The 21,756-nt window shown below is 42.0% G+C and overlaps 1 protein-coding gene across 8 annotated transcripts in view; it reads left to right on the top strand.

Moving 5' to 3' along the window:
• PATJ (PATJ crumbs cell polarity complex component) overlaps positions 1-21,756 on the top strand; it is a 1,530,963-nt gene that overhangs the window by 192,915 nt on the left and 1,316,292 nt on the right. For all 8 annotated transcript variants that reach the window (XM_078669616.1, XM_078669595.1, XM_078669605.1 and 5 more), the window contains exon 10: positions 21,173-21,261. In XM_078669616.1, the coding sequence (XP_078525742.1) occupies positions 21,173-21,261 (89 nt within the window). The remainder of the gene's footprint in view (positions 1-21,172; positions 21,262-21,756) is intronic.

The raw sequence follows: 21,756 nt of genomic DNA, 5'->3' as shown, positions 1-21,756 counted from the left end.
GTAGAAAATAAAGAGAATAGCGAGGAGAAATAGAACTAAGAGGAATAAAAGAAATTACAAAGTGGGAAATTCAAAGGATAGAGATATACAATGAAGAACAATGTAAATAGAACAAGCATAATACATTATAGGTAGCAAAGAAATTCAATACGGTCATTGAGCCCATGGGGGACCATCGTGGACAGAAAACGGATCCAGAAGTTTTCTCGTTTAAGTAAGGTATTCTTATTGTTCAACTTGATTTCAACTTGTTCCAGTATCTGAAATTTAAGTTGTGCAACAGTGTGTCTAATCTCCAAAAAATGGGTAGCAACGGTAGATTTGAGATTCTGTGTCCGAATGTTGCTCTTGTGTTCTAAGATCCTCACACGGATCTTCCTCTCAGTGTGGCCAACATAACACTTGCCGCAAGGACATTTAAGAACATATATGACATTCATACTGTTACATGTAGCATTGACCTTGAGTTTAATGGGGTTACCTTTCATCGGGTGGTTGATGGTATTACCAAGGATACAATTATTGCAATTACTGCAATTGAAGCAGGGTCTAAGGCCCGTGTAGACAGTATTCTTTTTAGTTCCACTAGGTTGGCTGAGAATTTCCTTAAGGTTCCTGCCTCTGGAAAATGCAAACATAGGCGGTTGGTCAAATAAACCCTTAAAATCAGGTTCAAGGGACAAGATACTCCAATGTTTGCGAATGATTTGTTGGAAAAGGTGCGAAGTCTTAGAGTATTTCGATACCACGACCATCCGGTCAGTGGGAGTTTTGACCTTGGGTTGCAGGAGAAAAGATCTCGTACACTTCTCGCTCCTTTCGGCTGCCAAATCCAGAATAGGAGTAGGATATCCGCGTGCTCTAAGTCTTTCCAGAACAATCTTAATCTGTTTTTTGCATTCATCGTCATTCGACACAATTCTTTTTATCCTGAGAATTTGTGCATACGGTAAGTTGTTCTTCAATCCAACACGGTGAAAACTTTGGTAGTGTAAGGTAGAATTCCTGTCCGTGGGCTTACGGAAAACGGTAGTAGACCATTCTCCCAATTCTCTCATGATTTTAACGTCCAAGTAATGGAGACATTGTTCACTATGATCCCATGTGAATTGTATCCGCTGGTTAAAGGTATTCCAGGTGGTCAAAAAGGTCAAGAGTGTTTCAGTAGTGCCTTCCCAAAGTAAAAAAATGTCATCAATATAACGCAGGTATAACCTGCCATGTTCCTGCCAGCTGTGATGGCTTAGAATGTGTTGTGACTCAAAGATCCTCATGTAGATGTTTGCGTAGCAAGGAGCAGCCGAATTTCCCATGGCTGTGCCATTTAGTTGTAAGAACCATTTGTCAAAGATCGTAAAATAACTGTGGTATAAAGTGAACATGGTAAGTTCCATCAAAAAGACTTTCAAATCTTGATCCAGATCCGATTGGGCCAAAACCTGCTCAATAGCTTCAATGCCTCCATCATGGGGGATGGAGGTGTACAAAGAACACACGTCCACAGTGCACATGATCAATTGGGTGTTTCTCAATTCATTCATGATGGAATCAATTTTTAGTAGAAAGTCTGTAGTATCCTTTACATGTGATGCTGTTGTAAGCACGATAGGTTGCAAATATTTATCCAAAAACTTGCCAACGTTTTGATGGATACTACCAATCGTCGACACAATGGGACGAAATGGCGGGTTGGTCGGATGTTTGTGCATTTTTGGTAGCATGTACAAGGTAGGAGCTCTCGGGTTCATGGGTGTCAAATATCTTCTTGTTCTGTCAGTGATAGTGCCGTTTTCAAATGCATTGGTGATAATCTTAATGAGATTGTCAGTGTATTCCCTGGTCGGGTCGCCAGGTAGGATGTCATAAGTATTAGAATCACTAATATGTGCTTGGACCTGCTGTTCATAAAAAGAGGTGTCCATGATGACCAGGGCACCACCTTTGTCAGCTTTTTGACACGTGATGTTAGGATTGTCCGCCAATTTTAGTAGGATATTTCTCTCTTTACGGGTGAGGTTCCCATGCCTCTCCGGTTGTGTGAAAGGTAATTTCAAAATGTCTTGTTTCACCAAGTTCTCAAAAGCATCGATAATTTTGTGGCTTTGGGGTGCCACAAAATTGCTGTGAGGTCGTAGTCCTCGAAGCATATCTTCTTCTTGAATGGTGATGGGGCTAATATTCTTAAAGTAGTGTTTCAATCGAATGTTACGTACCAACTTGAACGTACTCACTTCGAGTTCCAGTGTGTTGGTTCTAGTGGTTGGAACGAATGATAACCCCTTTTGTAAAGTGTTGATATCTTCGGTAGACAATGTGGTAGAGGAGATGTTAATCACCAAGTTATCCATTTTATTTACTTCCTCGTTTTCGTTTTTTTGCCCTTGGTTGTTGGAGGAGTTTTTTCTGTTTCCTCGGCGGGTTTTTCCCTTCCGGGATCTTTTTGTTGATCTGGTCCAGAATCTAAAAAATGAACCGCAGGTTCAGTTGAGGGCCCAGGCATCTGTGATTCGACATCAGTTCGAACAGTAGTCGGTCGTTGTCTTGATTCTTCTTCAGAAGAAGACGTTTCGTTAGCCGAGAATGGATTATAAGGTTTGTTAGGTCGTCGGCGGGCGTACACCTCTGCCCAGGTGTACACCTCGCCGAGCTTGTAATCGATTGTATCTCTTTTGAATTTTCTTAATTTACGTTCCTGTGTTTCCCGAGCATGCTTATCTAGTTGAATGTTCACATCCTCCAACATCTTTTTAAGTTCTTCTTCAGACACGGCATCGTCCAGCTCCTTTTTTACGCTAGTAATTTCATGGGAAAGTTCATCAAGTGTCTTTGATAATTCCTCAACAATCAGGAGAATAAGATCAAGGGAGCACTTATTTAAAATAGAGTACCAGCGTTCAACAAATTTCACGTTGTTTTTACACAATAAAGGTTTCAAGGGGACCCGTAGGCCACGGGGGATCCGTTGGACACGATGGTACCGAATGAGGGTACTGGCGTGTAATTTTTGATTACATTGTTTCTTCATTAAGTAGAGTAATTGTCGAAGGTTGCTCTCCACACTTCGAGTGTTACCAGGGGTGCTGATGTCGTCTTGTATCATCCCATATATCTTATCTGCATCCTCAATGGAATAAGCAAATGTACTGGCTTTTTGGTCGGTCATACCAGAGACCGAATCAAAATTCATCGTGGCAGCGTGCTGAGATCCGTGGTCAGAAAATGTAGAATATCAGAAATGGAGAGGAGCTCGCACAGCAAAGTTAATCGAAAGAGGTAAAGGGTTTTGAAGATTTGTGGTGTGCTGCTGGGGGAACACTGTCTGGCCAGGCAGTGGAAAGTGATAAACGAAATGCAGCTCCCCCGCCTAGGGAGAGAACACCTCCGAGCACAACCCAAGTGGACCAAAGGTCTTATTCCATAATCACATGGTAGTCATCCAATGTTAATCCAAATATAGTTATCCAACTTTCAAAGTTTATTTAAACAAGAAAATGTCTTAATTTATCGACTTGTAAAAATGATGTTATTCCACATCAGGTTCAAATGGTGATTCATATTTTAACACACATCCCGATGCATTTCGGGCGGAGCCCTTCGTCAGGGGATTACTCTACAAAAAAAGCAACAAAACCAAGCTATAATATAATGTCACGTCCAAAAGTACAAAAATTCATAATGCTACCGTATCATTCATTAAAAGATAAAATAAACATGCAAAACTGCGTGAACCAGTGATAGTCGACCTAAGTGCTAAAATAGTGCCTAAATCAGAAAAAAATCCACCAAAGTCAACATGCGTCGTGCACAGTATTTATAATGTTAACCATACGTCGTGCACAGTATTTATATATGTGATCAACAAGTAAAACCCGGAACATACCAAAAAAGTGAGAGGAGTATAAGCTGATTCACTCGTGTGTTCAAAATATAAGTGAAAGCGGTAAACTAAGACAAACCTACGTGTGCTAAAGTCCGGTTAACTCATACGGTGAAAGAACGGTGAAAACAGTAATGGAGTCCCCAGTAGGGTACTTACGTTAGTGCGCTAAATGTGTGGACCCCGCGGAGTTCCACAAGCAAGGATCAACCGCGGGGACGGAAACAAACCAAAATAAAGGCGAAGCCGGGTGTATCAACATAGAAAACGGACTAAGTCACCGAAGGTGAAAAGGTGCACATATATTCAAGCGCCATATTGAAACGATAAAAAATGATGATAAATGAGTGAACGCACAACAATAAAGCATGAAGAGGTAGAAAATAAAGAGAATAGCGAGGAGAAATAGAACTAAGAGGAATAAAAGAAATTACAAAGTGGGAAATTCAAAGGATAGAGATATACAATGAAGAACAATGTAAATAGAACAAGCATAATACATTATAGGTAGCAAAGAAATTCAATACGGTCATTGAGCCCATGGGGGACCATCGTGGACAGAAAACGGATCCAGAAGTTTTCTCGTTTAAGTAAGGTATTCTTATTGTTCAACTTGATTTCAACTTGTTCCAGTATCTGAAATTTAAGTTGTGCAACAGTGTGTCTATTCTCCAAAAAATGGGTAGCAACGGTAGATTTGAGATTCTGTGTCCGAATGTTGCTCTTGTGTTCTAAGATCCTCACACGGATCTTCCTCTCAGTGTGGCCAACATAACACTTGCCGCAAGGACATTTAAGAACATATATGACATTCATACTGTTACATGTAGCATTGACCTTGAGTTTAATGGGGTTACCTTTCATCGGGTGGTTGATGGTATTACCAAGGATACAATTATTGCAATTACTGCAATTGAAGCAGGGTCTAAGGCCCGTGTAGACAGTATTCTTTTTAGTTCCACTAGGTTGGCTGAGAATTTCCTTAAGGTTCCTGCCTCTGGAAAATGCAAACATAGGCGGTTGGTCAAATAAACCCTTAAAATCAGGTTCAAGGGACAAGATACTCCAATGTTTGCGAATGATTTGTTGGAAAAGGTGCGAAGTCTTAGAGTATTTCGATACCACGACCATCCGGTCAGTGGGAGTTTTGACCTTGGGTTGCAGGAGAAAAGATCTCGTACACTTCTCGCTCCTTTCGGCTGCCAAATCCAGAATAGGAGTAGGATATCCGCGTGCTCTAAGTCTTTCCAGAACAATCTTAATCTGTTTTTTGCATTCATCGTCATTCGACACAATTCTTTTTATCCTGAGAATTTGTGCATACGGTAAGTTGTTCTTCAATCCAACACGGTGAAAACTTTGGTAGTGCAAGGTAGAATTCCTGTCCGTGGGCTTACGGAAAACGGTAGTAGACCATTCTCCCAATTCTCTCATGATTTTAACGTCCAAGTAATGGACACATTGTTCACTATGATCCCATGTGAATTGTATCCGCTGGTTAAAGGTATTCCAGGTGGTCAAAAAGGTCAAGAGTGTTTCAGTAGTGCCTTCCCAAAGTAAAAAAATGTCATCAATATAACGCAGGTATAACCTGCCATGTTCCTGCCAGCTGTGATGGCTTAGAATGTGTTGTGACTCAAAGATCCTCATGTAGATGTTTGCGTAGCAAGGAGCAGCCGAATTTCCCATGGCTGTGCCATTTAGTTGTAAGAACCATTTGTCAAAGATCGTAAAATAACTGTGGTATAAAGTGAACATGGTAAGTTCCATCAAAAAGACTTTCAAATCTTGATCCAGTGAACAATGTGTCCATTAAATGGACGTTAAAATCATGAGAGAATTGGGAGAATGGTCTACTACCGTTTTCTGTAAGCCCACGGACAGGAATTCTACCTTACACTACCAAAGTTTTCACCGTGTTGGATTGAAGAACAACTTACCGTATGCACAAATTCTCAGGATAAAAAGAATTGTGTCGAATGACGATGAATGCAAAAAACAGATTAAGATTGTTCTGGAAAGACTTGGAGCACGCGGATATCCTACTCCTATTCTGGATTTGGCAGCCGAAAGGAGCGAGAAGTGTACGAGATCTTTTCTCCTGCAACCCAAGGTCAAAACTCCCACTGACCGGATGGTCGTGGTATCGAAATACTCTAAGACTTCGCACCTTTTCCAACAAATCATTCGCAAACATTGGAGTATCTTGTTCCTTGAACCTGATTTTAAGGGTTTATTTGACCAACCGCCTATGTTTGCATTTTCCAGAGGCAGGACCCTTAAGGAAATTCTCAGCCAACCTAGTGGAACTAAAAAGAATACTGTCTACACGGGCCTTAGACCCTGCTTCAATTGCAGTAATTGCAATAATTGTATCCTTGGTAATACCATCAACCACCCGATGAAAGGTAACCCCATTAAACTCAAGGTCAATGCTACATGTAACAGTATGAATGTCATATATGTTCTTAAATGTCCTTGCGGCAAGTGTTATGTTGGCCACACTGAGAGGAAGATCCGTGTGAGGATCTTAGAACACAAGAGCAACATTCGGACACAGAATCTCAAATCTACCGTTGCTACCCATTTTTTGGAGAATAGACACACTGTTGCACAACTTAAATTTCAGATACTGGAACAAGTTGAAATCAAGTTGAACAATAAGAATACCTTACTTAAACGAGAAAAATTCTGGATCCGTTTTCTGTCCACGATGGTCCCCCATGGGCTCAATGACCGTATTGAATTTCTTTGCTACCTATAATGTATTATGCTTGTTCTATTTACATTGTTCTTCATTGTATATCTCTTTCCTTTGAATTTCCCACTTTGTAATTTCTTTTATTCCTCTTAGTTCTATTTCTCCTCGCTATTCTCTTTATTTTCTACCTCTTCATGCTTTATTGTTGTGCGTTCACTCATTTATCATCATTTTTTATCGTTTCAATATGGCGCTTGAATATATGTGCACCTTTTCACCTTTGGTGACTTAGTCCGTTTTCTATGTTGATACACCCGGCTTCGCCTTTATTTTGGTTTGTTTCCGTCCCCGCGGTTGATCCTTGCTTGTGGAACTCCGCGGGGTCCACACATTTAGCGCACTAACGTAAGTACCCTACTGGGGACTCCATTACTGTTTTCACCGTTCTTTCACCGTATGAGTTAACCGGACTTTAGCACACGTAGGTTTGTCTTCGTTTACCACTTTCACTTATATTTTGAACACACGAGTGAATCAGCTTATACTCCTCTCACTTTTTTGGTATGTTCCGGGTTTTACTTGTTGATCACATATATAAATACTGTGCACGACGTATGGTTAACATTATAAATACTGTGCACGACGCATGTTGACTTTGGTGGATTTTTTTCTGATTTAGGCACTATTTTAGCACTTAGGTCGACTATCACTGGTTCACGCAGTTTTGCATGTTTATTTTATCTTTTAATGAATGATACGGTAGCATTATGAATTTTTGTACTTTTGGACGTGACATTATATTATAGCTTGGTTTTGTTGCTTTTTTTGTAGAGTAATCCCCTGACGAAGGGCTCCGCCCGAAATGCATCGGGATGTGTGTTAAAATATGAATCACCATTTGAACCTGATGTGGAATAACATCATTTTTACATGTCGATAAATTAAGACATTTTCTTGTTTAAATAAACTTTGAAAGTTGGATAACTATATTTGGATTAACATTGGATGACTACCATGTGATTATGGAATAAGACCTTTGGTCCACTTGGGTTGTGCTCGGAGGTGTTCTCTCCCTAGGCGGGGGAGCTGCATTTCGTTTATCACTTTCCACTGCCTGGCCAGACAGTGTTCCCCCAGCAGCACACCACAAATCTTCAAAACCCTTTACCTCTTTCGATTAACTTTGCTGTGCGAGCTCCTCTCCATTTCTGATATTCTACATTTTCTGACCATGGATCTCAGCACGCAGCCACGATGAATTTTGATTCGGTCTCTGGTATGACCGACCAAAAAGCCAGTACATTTGCTTATTCCATTGAGGATGCAGATAAGATATATGGGTTGATACAAGACGACATCAGCACCCCTGGTAACACTCGAAGTGTGGAGAGCAACCTTCGACAATTACTCTACTTAATGAAGAAACAATGTAATCAAAAATTACACGCCAGTACCCTCATTCGGTACCATCGTGTCCAACGGATCCCCCGTGGCCTACGGGTCCCCTTGAAACCTTTATTGTGTAAAAACAACGTGAAATTTGTTGAACACTGGTACTCTATTTTAAATAAGTGCTCCCTTGATCTTATTCTCCTGATTGTTGAGAAATTATCAAAGACACTTGATGAACTTTCCCATGAAATTACTAGCGTAAAAAAGGAGCTGGACGATGCCGTGTCTGAAGAAGAACTTAAAAAGATGTTGGAGGATGTGAACATTCAACTAGATAAGCATGCTCGGGAAACACAGGAACGTAAATTAAGAAAATTCAAAAGAGATACAATCGATTACAAGCTCGGCGAGGTGTGCACCTGGGCAGAGGTGTACGCCCGCCGACGACCTAACAAACCTTATAATCCATTCTCGGCTAACGAAACGTCTTCTTCTGAAGAAGAATCAAGACAACGACCGACTACTGTTCGAACTGATGTCGAATCACAGATGCCTGGGCCCTCAACTGAACCTGCGGTTCATTTTTTAGATTCTGGACCAGATCAACAAAAAGATCCCGGAAGGGAAAAACCCGCCGAGGAAACAGAAAAAACTCCTCCAACAACCAAGGGCAAAAAAACGAAAACGAGGAAGTAAATAAAATGGATAACTTGGTGATTAACATCTCCTCTACCACATTGTCTACCGAAGATATCAACACTTTACAAAAGGGGTTATCATTCGTTCCAACCACTAGAACCAACACACTGGAACTCGAAGTGAGTACGTTCAAGTTGGTACGTAACATTCGATTGAAACACTACTTTAAGAATATTAGCCCCATCACCATTCAAGAAGAAGATATGCTTCGAGGACTACGACCTCACAGCAATTTTGTGGCACCCCAAAGCCACAAAATTATCGATGCTTTTGAGAACTTGGTGAAACAAGACATTTTGAAATTACCTTTCACACAACCGGAGAGGCATGGGAACCTCACCCGTAAAGAGAGAAATATCCTACTAAAATTGGCGGACAATCCTAACATCACGTGTCAAAAAGCTGACAAAGGTGGTGCCCTGGTCATCATGGACACCTCTTTTTATGAACAGCAGGTCCAAGCACATATTAGTGATTCTAATACTTATGACATCCTACCTGGCGACCCGACCAGGGAATACACTGACAATCTCATTAAGATTATCACCAATGCATTTGAAAACGGCACTATCACTGACAGAACAAGAAGATATTTGACACCCATGAACCCGAGAGCTCCTACCTTGTACATGCTACCAAAAATGCACAAACATCCGACCAACCCGCCATTTCGTCCCATTGTGTCGACGATTGGTAGTATCCATCAAAACGTTGGCAAGTTTTTGGATAAATATTTGCAACCTATCGTGCTTACAACAGCATCACATGTAAAGGATACTACAGACTTTCTACTAAAAATTGATTCCATCATGAATGAATTGAGAAACACCCAATTGATCATGTGCACTGTGGACGTGTGTTCTTTGTACACCTCCATCCCCCATGATGGAGGCATTGAAGCTATTGAGCAGGTTTTGGCCCAATCGGATCTGGATCAAGATTTGAAAGTCTTTTTGATGGAACTTACCATGTTCACTTTATACCACAGTTATTTTACGATCTTTGACAAATGGTTCTTACAACTAAATGGCACAGCCATGGGAAATTCGGCTGCTCCTTGCTACGCAAACATCTACATGAGGATCTTTGAGTCACAACACATTCTAAGCCATCACAGCTGGCAGGAACATGGCAGGTTATACCTGCGTTATATTGATGACATTTTTTTACTTTGGGAAGGCACTACTGAAACACTCTTGACCTTTTTGACCACCTGGAATACCTTTAACCAGCGGATACAATTCACATGGGATCATAGTGAACAATGTGTCCATTACTTGGACGTTAAAATCATGAGAGAATTGGGAGAATGGTCTACTACCGTTTTCCGTAAGCCCACGGACAGGAATTCTACCTTGCACTACCAAAGTTTTCACCGTGTTGGATTGAAGAACAACTTACCGTATGCACAAATTCTCAGGATAAAAAGAATTGTGTCGAATGACGATGAATGCAAAAAACAGATTAAGATTGTTCTGGAAAGACTTAGAGCACGCGGATATCCTACTCCTATTCTGGATTTGGCAGCCGAAAGGAGCGAGAAGTGTACGAGATCTTTTCTCCTGCAACCCAAGGTCAAAACTCCCACTGACCGGATGGTCGTGGTATCGAAATACTCTAAGACTTCGCACCTTTTCCAACAAATCATTCGCAAACATTGGAGCATCTTGTCCCTTGAACCTGATTTTAAGGGTTTATTTGACCAACCGCCTATGTTTGCATTTTCCAGAGGCAGGAACCTTAAGGAAATTCTCAGCCAACCTAGTGGAACTAAAAAGAATACTGTCTACACGGGCCTTAGACCCTGCTTCAATTGCAGTAATTGCAATAATTGTATCCTTGGTAATACCATCAACACCCGATGAAAGGTAACCCCATTAAACTCAAGGTCAATGCTACATGTAACAGTATGAATGTCATATATGTTCTTAAATGTCCTTGCGGCAAGTGTTATGTTGGCCACACTGAGAGGAAGATCCGTGTGAGGATCTTAGAACACAAGAGCAACATTCGGACACAGAATCTCAAATCTACCGTTGCTACCCATTTTTTGGAGAATAGACACACTGTTGCACAACTTAAATTTCAGATACTGGAACAAGTTGAAATCAAGTTGAACAATAAGAATACCTTACTTAAACGAGAAAAATTCTGGATCCGTTTTCTGTCCACGATGGTCCCCCATGGGCTCAATGACCGTATTGAATTTCTTTGCTACCTATAATGTATTATGCTTGTTCTATTTACATTGTTCTTCATTGTATATCTCTATCCTTTGAATTTCCCACTTTGTAATTTCTTTTATTCCTCTTAGTTCTATTTCTCCTCGCTATTCTCTTTATTTTCTACCTCTTCATGCTTTAGTGTTGTGCGTTCACTCATTTATCATCATTTTTTATCGTTTCAATATGGCGCTTGAATATATGTGCACCTTTTCACCTTCGGTGACTTAGTCCGTTTTCTATGTTGATACACCCGGCTTCGCCTTTATTTTGGTTTGTTTCCGTCCCCGCGGTTGATCCTTGCTTGTGGAACTCCGCGGGGTCCACACATTTAGCGCACTAACGTAAGTACCCTACTGGGGACTCCATTACTGTTTTCACCGTTCTTTCACCGTATGAGTTAACCGGACCCTAGCACACGTAGGTTTGTCTTCGTTTACCGCTTTCACTTATATTTTGAACACACGAGTGAATCAGCTTATACTCCTCTCACTTTTTTGGTATGTTCCGGGTTTTACTTGTTGATCACATATATAAATACTGTGCACGACGTATGGTTAACATTATAAATACTGTGCACGACGCATGTTGACTTTGGTGGATTTTTTTCTGATTTAGGCACTATTTTAGCACTTAGGTCGACTATCACTGGTTCACGCAGTTTTGCATGTTTATTTTATCTTTTAATGAATGATACGGTAGCATTATGAATTTTTGTACTTTTGGACGTGACATTATATTATAGCTTGGTTTTGTTGCATTTTTTGTAGAGTAATCCCCTGACGAAGGGCTCCGCCCGAAATGCATCGGGATGTGTGTTAAAATATGAATCACCATTTGAACCTGATGTGGAATAACATCATTTTTACATGTCGATAAATTAAGACATTTTCTTGTTTAAATAAACTTTGAAAGTTGGATAACTATATTTGGATTAACATTGGATGACTACCATGTGATTATGGAATAAGACCTTTGGTCCACTTGGGTTGTGCTCGGAGGTGTTCTCTCCCTAGGCGGGGGAGCTGCATTTCATTGCTCTTGATACCTCAGTGCGGAATTTTATGTAGTGTCCTGCGGGCCCTCCCATTGAGCAATTTACATTATTACAGCTGTTCTTCTCAAAGCTGCAGAGGTAGTTGAGTTGCCTTTGCCTGGAAAGCAGAGCAAGACTAATATCCGTACAGAAATGTTTACAAACAGCATCTTCCGGGATTGAACCATTGCCTTTCTTCGGTGACGCGTGGATGGACCCCATTTGGTCTCATTAAATAAACCTGCAGCAGGCCCTGAGTTGAACCTCTGCATCGCCTTCTGCCTTCATTGGTTTCTGGACACCCAGAACTTGTGACTGCTTACCTTGCACCGGAGACTCTTGTGGTCCTAGCTTCTTCTTTCTTATAGTTGCTTTCTTTCAAGCAAGTTCTTTCTTTTCCCTCACTCTGTTCCTTCAACATCGATTGATCAGTTACTGCTGCTATGGGGCAGTAGTGGTGGGGCAGGGTAAGAAGGGGTGGGGGGGGGGGGGTTTAAAAAAAAAAAGCTAAATTCACTTACCTGCCGTCCTCCGTCCTCTTCGCTTGACACAGGAAACAGAATGCACACAGACTCCCCTAGCCAATCACAACGCTTCTGTCACCAGCATGACAGCAGTGTCCTGCTAGGTCTGAGTGCCATGGTTTGGCGCTCAGACAGGGAGTGGCAGGCTGTGCATGTTCCTCACCCAGGCTGTGCAATACTGCCGGCTGGAGAATTGCTAAGTGCACAAGACGGCCGGTCAAATTATCATGCACACTTAGAAAGTGCCCACCACTCCTCCCTGACTCTGTTGGCAGACCAGCCCACTCCACCCTCACCTACAGAGCCAGTAGTGAAAAAACCTGTGGGGCGATGCTCCTCCGCCTCAGCAGAGGAGCCTGCACTGCAATTGATGGGCATCAAAAAAAGATTACGGTGAAAAGGAGGAAATTCTTCTCTTCAGTGACACTTCCCTGCACTAGATGAATGCATCTTGCCTTCTGGCTCTTTCCTCGCATGTTGTATGGGAGGTGGCACAAATTGGCATTCCTAAACTCAACTTTTGGTGTTGCCAGCTCACTCAACCAGTGTAGTAGCCTGATCATTTCTTTCAAAGCTACAAGAAGCCTGGTGGCTCCAAAGTCTGTTGAAGTCAACAACAGTCTTCTTCCTCCTCCTTTCTGACCCCTCCTTGAAGTCGTTTGAATGGGGGTAGGTGTCCCTACACTTAGCACCCTGGCAATCCATCACATACGACCAATGGGTCTTTCAAATTGCCAAGCAAGTCTATACTATTCCTTGCCAGTTGTTGATTCCTTTCATTTCCCCAATCCTTCAGTCTCCTGCATTCTCCAGCAGGAAATTCTTGCTGTGTGGGTCAAAGAGGCTGTGGACTCAGTCCCATATAATGAGCTGAGACAAGGATGTTACTCCTGTTATTTTCTTGTTCCTAAATAAGATGATGGTTTTCATCGCATTACTTTAGGATAATTTCATCCAAAGAATTCTTCCTGGAGGAGAAGTGCAAAATACCTTCTCTTGCACAGGTCTCTCTGGCTATGGTGTTTCAAGACTGAATGTTGTCCCTTGACTTGCAGGAAGCATTCTTTAGTCCTTGGAATTCACAGAGGAGTAACCTTGTAGTAGACCCCTCCCACTTTTAATTCCCAACCCCGTGTCGAGGTGAACTTGTTGGTCACATTACATTTTCAGAAGTCACTGTCAGTGACTTACTTCGGACGGGGGGGCATGCCACAGCTGGTGTCAGACCACTTGCAGGTATGATCCCCCTCCTCTTCAAATTGGGGTTTTCAATCAACCTCCCCAAGTCCTACCTCCAGACCTCCCAGCGACTCCTCTACATTGCAGAGAAGCTGAACATGCACTCTCAAGGCTTTCCCACCTCCCCACCTCCCCAGCAACTTTGGAACATTCATCCTATGAACTTGGTGTTTCGAGATGGAGCTCGATTGGTCCAAGTCATGATGTACGACCCAATGTGGAATGCCAATAAGCAGAGTGACAATGGCTCACGACCCCTGTGCTTAAAAGCTCTGAAGTTGTGGTTTTAGGCTTAGGATAATCTGTTGGGCTCCCTGAATGCAAGAGGCAGATGATCTCAGTATGAGCCGTCTTGCTAATCACAAGTAGTTTCGTCATCTGGAGGTGGTTCAGTCCTTCTTTGAACTTTGGTGCAGTGTTCTGCTGGAACTCTTTGCAACTCAGGAGTACATTCAATGTCTACAGTTTTGTGCCCTGTAGTTCCTACTGCATAGTGCCCTGAAAAACCCATTCCTCCTGAGGTTAGACTTCCATCTCCACTATGCATTTCCTCCAATTCCTCTGGTTCTGAAGAAGATGCATCAGGATCACATGCAATTGATTTTAGTAGCACTTTAAGTGTCCTGTAATGTATGGTACTTTTTATGTCCCTGTGTTCGCTCAGGGAAAATCTTCTCTCTTAGTGGGAGTGGCAGGTTCTGCATGGGTATATCCAGATCCTCCAAATTCATGCCTACAGATTGAATGGAGCAATCAGAGTTCTGTTGATCTGCCTTTTGTGGTGCTGGACACGATCTTGTCATCCTGTTAGCCCATCTACCAAATCATTTATTTTGAATGTTGATCCTGGTTTTTTCTGATTGTGTGCCAAGGCGTAAGTTGATTCCACCCCTCCCCCTGCCCCGAAATTTGCTGCAATCTTGACAAGAAGGAGCCTCCTGGAGGCATAGGATCCCTTTCACCAGGGTGAATACCGCACCTTCTGCATTGTCCACCAGTATTCCTATGCTGCACAACTACCAGGCCACAACATGGCCTTTACTCCAGATCTTCACCAAGTATTATTGCCTCGACTGAAGTCTTCAGGTATGGCTATCTTGTGAGATATGTTTTGCAGAACTTTTATGACCATGTCCCCAGATCCACCACCTTGGAGGTACTATATTGAGATTGATTCAAGAGGTGATGAATCTGCAGGTCGAAATATCCATCAGATTAATACGCTAGTTAGCATTTGTAATGATCTTTCTGGTAGATACTCTTATCTATCTGCAGATCTCTTACCAATTCTACCCTCCTCCACATGCTAAGTAGTCATGTAACTTTTAATAATGTTCTTAATTTTGATACGCTGCAATTTCTGCCAAACTATGTATGTGTTGGAATTTATATAGCGCAAACTTAGCTGTAAGGCAGTGGATCACTGTAATTTCCGTGAGCGGTTGGGAGATGATTCAAAAGAATGTGCACATCAAGTGAGGATTATACAAAACACACTTTACATTTCACTTGTTTAGGCACACAGAGATTGAATAATTTACCTAGATTCACATGATATTGAGTCGAGCACTGAGGCCAGGGTTCACACCTAGACACATTTCAAAGGCAGCAGCTCTAGCTGCTAGGCCACATCTCATCCCTTCAGCATCCTCTCTTCTTCTGAGGGCGTGGGGAAAAAGGGTGGGAAACTTGTGTCCAGGTAGGGTACTGCATAAGGTGACTTTGAATGTTACATTTAGGGTGGATCCTGGAGTTGAGATGCAGCCTCAAGAGTAAGCATGTACATATTGCACAAATTAAGCAGGCATTCTCATAACATTAACACTTTCTCTGTAAACAATTTGTCAGTATAATCAAAACAGCAAGGATCATAGATGAATAAACATAAAAGATCTTTAAGTTCACAGTGGCTGCCATACCACACGTCCACACTGGTGTTGTGAAAAAGCAGACCCTCTGCCATAAAGGACAGTCTAGATTGCATCCCGATGGGACCCGGCACAGTCAGGAAATGCAAGGTACAAATGCCCAAGTAGTGCTCAGCACACTACTTTCTCTCAAGATATACTGATGCTGACAGTTGTCTCATGTGACAAGACATAGCTTTAAGCCTTTTAGACTGAAAACTGTGGAAGACAGGCTATGTATTACAATTTTCTATATTAACCAGCCCCATGACAGTAAGGTTAAGAGAAGAAGGCAGGGCTATCAAGTAATTCAAGCCTAGAAGCAAATAAAACTCCCAAGTTGTGTGCCTGTAAAACAGGTAGTGTTAAAGCACGATTTGTGGAGATAGTGCAGGCGTCTGATGCCAAGCTTCCATGACAAGCACATTCTTGTTTTTCTCCGCCTAGGCGGATTCTCCTGAAGCTCTGCAGCACAGTAATTCGAAGGCAGTTCTAAACATTAAAGCACAGTACTTTACAAGATGTTCTCACAATAGCACCGATATGTACAAACTGATGTAGCCTTTTTCAGTTGTGTGTATTCATGCATTTCCTGAACTTGTGCCTGCCTTTTCTTTTGGCTTGTTAGGTACATTATACTGTCTGTCCATTTGGTCAGTGCCATACGAATTGTCGCTGTGTGTTTCCTCTGTTACAGACCTACTGTGTTGTTTATGCTTGCTTCATCGTATGTACTATCATAACGCTCATTCATTAGGTTGTATCAATGATTTTTTGTGTTGAGCATTCCTTGCATGAACTTAAGCGTCTTTAATGTTGCCTGCCCTCGAGTATATATGAACTACTGGAGGCAGTGACCTGAAGTTTCATGGAGATTTTTATGCATTGACAAATCTCCAAGATTAACCCTGGTACTGTGCGATTGGAAATAGGAGGCTGTTTTACCATTAACTCTGTTGTTTCATCAAAGTCTTTGGATTCCAGACGGCTGGCTCAAATTCTGTGCACCAGTCTATTTGTGGGCAACGATCCCAAAGAACATAGTGTGGACAATATCCCCATGCAAGGACAAGTGTAATATGCCCAGGCCTTTAAGAGTTCTTTCTGCCAGGCATACGTTATCATCAGATTAAAATCATTGTGTAATCAAGAGAGATACTCTTAATGTATCTTACATAATAATCAGAGCAAAGCAAGAGAGGTACTCTTACTGTAACTTACATAATCAGCGCAGAAGCAAGAGCGGTACTCTCACTGTAACTTACATAATCAGCACAGAAGCAAGAGCCGTACACTCACTGTCATAGAAATCAGTGCAGAAGCAAAAGAGGTACTCCTACTGTAACTTACATAATAATCAGTGCAGAAGCAAGAGAGGTACTCTCACGGTCATAACTATCAGTGCAGAAGCAAGAGAGTTACCCTTAGTGTAACTAGCATAAAAATCAGCACATAAGCAAGAGTTACCCTTAATGTAATTAGCATAAACATCAGTGCAGAGGCAAGAGATGTACTCTCGCTGTCAAACCAATCACGCAAACACGCAAGCTACAGAACATCCAGAACGCCGTCACAAGACTGGTCCTCAACCTGCCAAGACACTGCCACATCTCCCAGCACCTGCGCACACTCCACTGGCTCCCCATCGATGCTAGAGTCACCTTAAAGATGCTCACCCATGCTCACAAGGCCCTGCACGACACCAGACCAGCATACCTGAACAGCCAAGTCTAATTCCATGCACCTCAAAGGACCCTACCATCAGCCCAGCTCTCCTACGCCGTGGTCCCCCGCACCAGAAAGACCAGATCAGACGGCCGCTCCTTCTCCTTCCTTGGGGCCAGAGCCTGGAACACCCTCCCGCTCCACCTCAGACAGACAACATCTCTCTCCTTCTTCACAAGAAACCTCAAAACCTGGTTCTTCGACAAACCCCTTCCTTGAAAACTGGAGCCTGTGAAACCCCCACCTCCCCCAGCGCCTTGAGACCCATACGGGTGAGTAGTAGCGCTTAACAAACTCATGATTGATTGATTGAATCAGCACTGAAGGAGGAGAGGTACTTTTACTGTAACTTACTTAGCAATCTGTGTAAAAGCAAAATGGTACTCTCAATGTAACATGGCCCCTTCATATACATTCGTATATGAAGGGGGCAGTTCACAAACTTACAAAATGCTATCCATATCATATTAGGTTAAGGTGCTAAAAACATCCAGGACAATGTATCCTATTAATCCAAATACAACAATATTAACACCTTTAGTCCCACAGTTGAACTCCCGTTAACCCTTTTTTGATCCGGTTTGTTCCTGCTGCAGGCACTAGGCCCAGCCACACAAGGGGGGCAGCGTTTTTATTGAGTCAATTGGGGGGACGCTGTGTGGTAGAAAATTTGTGGATACTTCCCGATTCCAGAAAGTTCCGTCGCAGAAATAGAAGGTATGATTGTAGCCAAAGTTTGTGGTTTGCAGAGCATTGTTTTGTATAAAAAACCTTGTGGAATTTACAAAAGGCACACCAGCTTGGAATCTTCTGGGTGTCTGGTTTTCCTAAATATCTGTCGTTGTTGGGGGTCCATGAGTTGCAGCCCAGCATGTCCCTAAGTACTGCAGCTACCCCTATCACTGGTCTCTGGGTTTTTATGGGGTGGTCTCTTAGTCCACCCACACAGGTGGGGTGCTGTTATTTTGAGATGTATGGGAGCACTGGGTGGTACAAAATCTGTGGATTCACACAGATTCCGGAATCTTCCAACACAAATATGTGAGTAGAATGTGTGTTTATAGACAAAGTTTGTGGTTTGCAAGGGCTTCTGGGTAAGAAAACCTGGTGAGACCACACCAGTCTCCCCACCCTGGATTCCCCTGGCTGTCTAGTTTTCAGAAATGTGCAAGGTTTCTAGGATTTCCAAGGTGCCCGCTGAAGTAGGGCCCAAAACCCACAGCTATCCACGTTGAAAAAAAAGAATCCGTTATCTATTTAAGAATGTGATGTGTCCATGTTGCGTTTTGGGCTCATTCCTGTTGCGGGCACCAGGCTTACTCACACAAGTGAGGTGCCATTTTTATCAGGGGACGTGTTGAAACACAGAACAGTGGGACATTTGTTATTACCAATTGGATTTCTCTACATTTGTGCTTGCCAAATAAAAGCCAATGTGTAAGAAATAAGACTTATTGAAACATGCCCTTTGAATCACATGCTATTATGGGTACCCACAAATTCAGAGATGTACAAATAACCACTGCTCCTAAATCCGCAGCAAGTGTACATTTCAGAATAAAAAAGTTTCCTTCATAGCAATTGTTCATTCTTTATATGTTACCAAATGAATTTCTCTATACATGATACACAATGAAAAACCATGGTAAGTTGGGTTCTTGTGTACAAACCCAATATATGCCTGCAAACAGAAGAGTCTAGCAGACGTAATTATATATTGCTTTTGTGTAAATCGGCCATTATGATAAGAAGTTATAGATAAAAACTTTGTCACAAATTGCCATTTTATGCCTTCTTAATATGTTTGTATTTTAATAGTTAGTTTATTTAGGAAAATTGTGAGGGATCTACAGAAATTACCCCATGCTGAATTCAGAATGTTGTCTACTTTTCAGAAAGATATAACTTTCTTTGGCCTCCCATGGATTTCACACCGGTTTCCACCACAAGTGGAAGTAGGTTGAAAGTACAAAAATTAGGAAAAATTACCTACCTATGCCAAAAACTAGTTTTTTTTATTCAACTCTGCATGTTCCTGAAAGCTAGGAAGATTGTGACTTTAGCACAGCAGACCTTTCGTTGATGCCATGTTAGAAACTGGGAAATTGGTTAACTGGGGTATGAGTCCTTGTCAAGCAGCAACCACAATCCTAGTTGGGGTAATGCACAAGCAAACCCCAAATTCACCTGCGCTCAATCCCCTGGTAGCTTGGTACAGAGCGGTCAGGCTTAAGTTAGAGGCAGTGTGTAAAGTATTTGTGCACTACCTCAAACAATACAACTGTGAAAACACCTACACAAAATGATCTTGCACCAGGTGAGAATAATAGAGCAGAATTTAGTCAATAAAACAAGACCAAAATGACAAAAATCCAATCAATAGAACAGAAGTTGTGATTGTTTAAACCTAATCTGTACAATAACCCTTAAGGCATAAAGTGACAGCCGGGAATATCTGGTTATGCTGGACCAGGTCAAAGTCAAACCTTCAAGCCTACCATTATGGAGCGCGGGCGAGTAGTGCCCAAAAACTTGATTTAGGAGTCCGCTGAGCTACACCAAGGGTCCTGGACATTGGGGGCACCGTTGGGGGTCTGGAACTCGCTGAGGACTGGGACAGGAGCTGTTAGGGAGTCTAGTACATTTCTGAGGCTCAGATCAGGTGGTTGGCTGACTAGCCCTTTGACTCACTCTGGGGTCTTGGGTTCAAGATGTAGTTGCAGGTCCAGTTCTTCTTCCCCCGGCAAGAGGGCAGCAGGCCAGCACAACAGGGCAGCCGCTCCTTCAGAGTAGCAGTCCTTGCAGCAGCACAGCAGTCCTACCTGGAAGAGTGTCCACAGGTCCAGAAGTGTACTGAAGTGGTGGTGTCTGAGGTCCTTCTTTTATACACTGGTGCCCTGGTTCTGGAAGGTGGGAGGAGCTTCTAGACAGCATTTCTGAAGTGCATGGAATTCCATATCTCCCCCACCCTGCCTTGCTCAAGTGGCAATGAAGGGTCGTTAAGCTCTTTGTGTGAAGACTTGACACAGCGTTAGTACCGTATGTGGAAAAAAACTATGGAGGCCTAAGCACAAATTACCCTAAGTAGCCAAAAAAGGGCTCATCACTTGGGTGACAAAGCCTCAGCAATTAAGGGGTTAAAAGGTTTTAAAGCAATATGTACATAAATGAAGGGAATTTGTCCTTTGACATTCGACCTTAGAGTTGTGGGCAAAGGTCAGGTTGCAAGTGAAAGCTACAGAGCATTTGCAGAGCTTTTCTCCTTTAACCAATATGGATTGTTGTGCGGGTGAACGCAGCCTCCTCGTTTACACCAATCAGTAGGCTGAAGGATATCGTGGGAAAACAACACCCTAAACAACTGTCTTTCGGGGACAGTTTGACGCTCAAATATATTCCTGTGTACATATAAATAAAGAAATATAGGTTATTTCGCAAGCGATGTCCTTTTCTTATACTTGCGTAGGAGGATGCTGTTTTTTGCGATGGGAGAGTTCTCTTTTGCTCTAGATTAGTGTGAGAGTTAAATGGAACTAATAACATATTCTCTTTCAAACTTGTCGTAAAATTGTATTTGGAGATTCCTTCTTCTCTGATATATTGAAGGCTAACCTTTTTTCTGTTGTTTATTCTCAGAACTAATAAATGTTAAATGCATTTTAAATGATTGCTGCTGTAGGGAATTTTGACAACTCTGACATCCCAGAATTTGGTAACATTTATTATGGAAAATGAGAAGCAGCTGTTCTTAAAGTAATTATTTTATCAGCTTTAAATAAACAAATTTCTCTACACTGGGACACGTTTTGTTTGTTATTGTGTACATGAAAAAGTTATTTTTTTGTTGTAGATTCTGCTGGTATATTTGTGAAAGGTATTATTCCAGACAGTGCTGCAGATCATAGCGGACGGATTCAACCGATGGATAGAATAATCGCTGTGAGTATCTGTTGACAAACGTTATTCCTTTCTGAGTATCTAGGATGCGTGGTACTAGGATGCGTGTCCAGGATGCGTGGTTGTATCCTTGCAGCGCTCATAGTAGAGACGCTTATGCTTTGTATAGCCTCCTTGATAAATTCAGGCACAACGTGAACCGGTAGGAGAAATGGAGTGCACAACCTAAAAAAAATGATCCATTGAATGTTCTGGTATCTGAATCATTTAAGTAAAATGGATGACCTGGGTGGTGCTATTATATACATATGAATGTCAATATAAATAAAAGTTTACATTTCAACTATCTAAGAATAAACATCAGACTAGTAACATTCGTATATTCGAGGCTCACATTTGCAAATAGAAATAGGGTGAAAGTTACTCTTTGTTGCGCTTGTTCCCAACCACAGATCAGGCTCATTTTGTTTCATATTATTCGTTTTTTTAATTTAAAATCATTTTTATTGAAAAGAAGAAGGGAAACAAAGAAAAAAC

This window comes from Lissotriton helveticus, chromosome 1_2 (genome assembly GCF_964261635.1).
Source record: "Lissotriton helveticus chromosome 1_2, aLisHel1.1, whole genome shotgun sequence".
In the NCBI taxonomy this organism is placed as follows: Eukaryota; Metazoa; Chordata; class Amphibia; order Caudata; family Salamandridae; genus Lissotriton; species Lissotriton helveticus.
This window is presented reverse-complemented; position numbering and strand designations above follow the sequence as displayed.